Source organism: Toxoplasma gondii, chromosome IX, assembly GCF_000006565.2.
Source record: "Toxoplasma gondii ME49 chromosome IX, whole genome shotgun sequence".
NCBI classification, from domain to species: domain Eukaryota; phylum Apicomplexa; class Conoidasida; order Eucoccidiorida; family Sarcocystidae; genus Toxoplasma; species Toxoplasma gondii.
The window spans coordinates 141,050-143,531 of record NC_031477.1 but is presented as its reverse complement, the minus strand read 5'-3'; the positions used below and the strand labels follow the sequence as shown (position 1 = coordinate 143,531).

General features: G+C 54.0%; 1 protein-coding gene across 1 annotated transcript; it reads right to left on the bottom strand.

Annotated features, from left to right (window-relative positions):
• Nucleotides 1-335: 335 nt before the first annotated feature.
• On the bottom strand, nucleotides 336-632 carry TGME49_274280 (hypothetical protein; the record flags this gene model as incomplete). Its single annotated transcript, XM_018781720.1, has 1 exon — nucleotides 336-632. The coding sequence occupies one exon, from the start codon at nucleotides 630-632 to the stop codon at nucleotides 336-338; it is 297 nt and encodes a 98-aa protein (XP_018636201.1).
• Nucleotides 633-2,482: the final 1,850 nt, after the last annotated feature.

The window sequence follows — 2,482 nt, the reverse complement described above, 5'->3', positions numbered from 1 at the left end:
GCCGGCCTCATCACGATTCGTTTGTGAGAGCGACATGTTGGAATGTTTCAGGATGATGAGGTACGGACTCGTCACGCGAGGGTCAGTGCCGACGTCAAGAAGGATGTGTCGGAATTTGCAACGGCACATGCTGTGTCTCTGTGTCTCGTATCACCCGTCCGAGTCGCGAACACAGCATGTTGTCGTCCATGACATGCGTTTGTTCCTTTCCTATGCCCATGCCAATAAACACCTCATTTTCCCAAGGCACTCGATGACGTTCGAGAAGGCAGCCGTCTAGTGACAAACGATGGGATATCGTACTCCACCTAGGCACGCCAGTCGGCTCTGCCCGATTACGGACGAACGTGGGTGTGTTCGCGGCGGTTTGTCAAGCGGCACCTTGTTGTTTTCGCGTCCAGAATGACTCGGAAGCATGCCTCGAGTTTGCAGTTGGCGAGGTCGTGCTTGCCTCTTGCTTGCGACGGTTGGTGATGTGTGTGCGCTGGCGACTGGCAGGGCTGTGAGGTGAACTGTGGCTGGGCGCTCCGGGCCAGAAGAGGTAACCACCGGAGTTCGGTACGGAGGTCGAGGTGATTGAGAGCGTATTGATTCTGGACTGTTGCAATGGCATGCGTATGGGCGGCAACCATGACTGAACACGAGAGATTTATGAGCCGGCCTCATCACGATTCGTTTGTGAGAGCGACATGTTGGCATGTTTCAGGGTGCTCCGGTAGGCACGCGTCACGCGAGGGTCAGTGCCGACGTCAAGAAGGATGTGTCGGAATTTGCAGCGGCACATGCTGTGTCCCTGTGTCTCGTATCACCCGTCCGAGTCGCGAACACAGCATGTTGTCGTCCATGACATGCGTTTGTTCCTTTCCTATGACCCATGCCAATAAACACCTCATTTTCCCAAGGCACTCGATGACGTTCGAGAAGGCAGCCGTCTAGGGACAAACGATGGGATGTCGGACTCCACGTAGGCATGCCAGTAGGCTCTGCGCGATTACGGACGAACGTGGGTGTGTTCGCGGCGGTTTGTCAAGCGGCACCTTGTTGTTTTCGCGTCCATATTGACTCGGAAGCATGCCTCGAGTTTGCAGTTGGCGAGGTCGTGCTTGCCTCGTGTTTGAGATGGTTGGCGATGTGTGTGCGCTGGCGACTGGCAGGGCTGTGAGGTGAACTGTGGCTGGGCGCTCCGGGCCAGAAGAGGTAACCACCGGAGATCGGTACGGAGGTCGGGGTGATTGAGAGCGTATTGGGTCTGGACGGTTGCAATGGCATGCGTATGGGCGGCAACCATGACTGAACACGAGAGATTTATGAGCCGGCCTCACCACGATTCGTTTGTGAGAGCGACATGTTGGCATGTTTCAGGGTGATGATGTACGCACTCGTCACGCGAGGGTCAGTGCCGACGTCAAGAAGGATGTGTCGGAATTTGCAACGGCACATGCTGTGTCCCTGTGTCTCGTATCACCCGTCCGAGTCGCGAACACAGCATGTTGTCGTCAGTGACATGCGTTTGTTCCTTTCCTATGCCCCATGCCAATAAACGCCTCATTTTCCCAAGGCGCTCGATGACGTTCGAGAAGGCAGCCGTCTAGTGACAAACGATGGGATGTCGGACTCCACCTAGGCACGGGTATCTCCCCACCCGCCTTCCAGGTAGAGGCCAACGCGCGTGTCTTCCCATCGCAGACCCGACTTGTACTCTATTTGTTTCGGGTGCTTGTGTTGCGACAGGGAGATATGGGGCTGTGGTCGATGAGGAAAGGCGAGTCCCGTGCTCGAGACGGTCGGCGGCGTGTATGCAGTGGCGACGGATGGCATAGGAGCTGTGTTACATCATTGTGAAACATGGGGCATGGGTTTCGATGCCAGCTGTGGAGGCTGTGTCCGTGGCAGAATACGCTATTAGGACAGTGGCAGGGGCGACTGCTCACGAAAACAATTTTTGGAGCGGGGAAGAGAATATTAAGAGCACTGTGGAGTGGAACTGTAGAGCAATAAGATGGTCAGCTGTTGGGCTTGTTGCTCAACCCTTCTAGCACGGAAATAAACAGTTTGCTATGCGGACCAAGGTGCAAACGTCTTTCTCAGTGGGTATGTATCCTGCACTGCTATGATAAACGGTACTTTCGAGACACTGGAGACAAGAGAGACTCTGAGACTCTCTGAAGAAACACTCTAATTGGAATGAATACGATAAAGATGGGGCCAGACAGTTTCGAAATTGCTGACAGGTACTTGGAGGTCTGTAGACTCTACGGTAGGGGCAGTCTGCTGTTCGCGCTATGTCAATTGACTGAGAAATATGAATTTTGTTTGTCGGGACTGTAGGGCGAGTAAGCACACTCCGCAAGGCACAAGGTGATAGTGCGGGGTGCCATTCAATTCAGTTTAAAAGTTTCAGTGATTCTCCTAGGCAAGAATGAATCTAGTTTTTCCTTCCACGCTAGCTGCTGGATGACACACGCCCACACGGCTGGGAGAG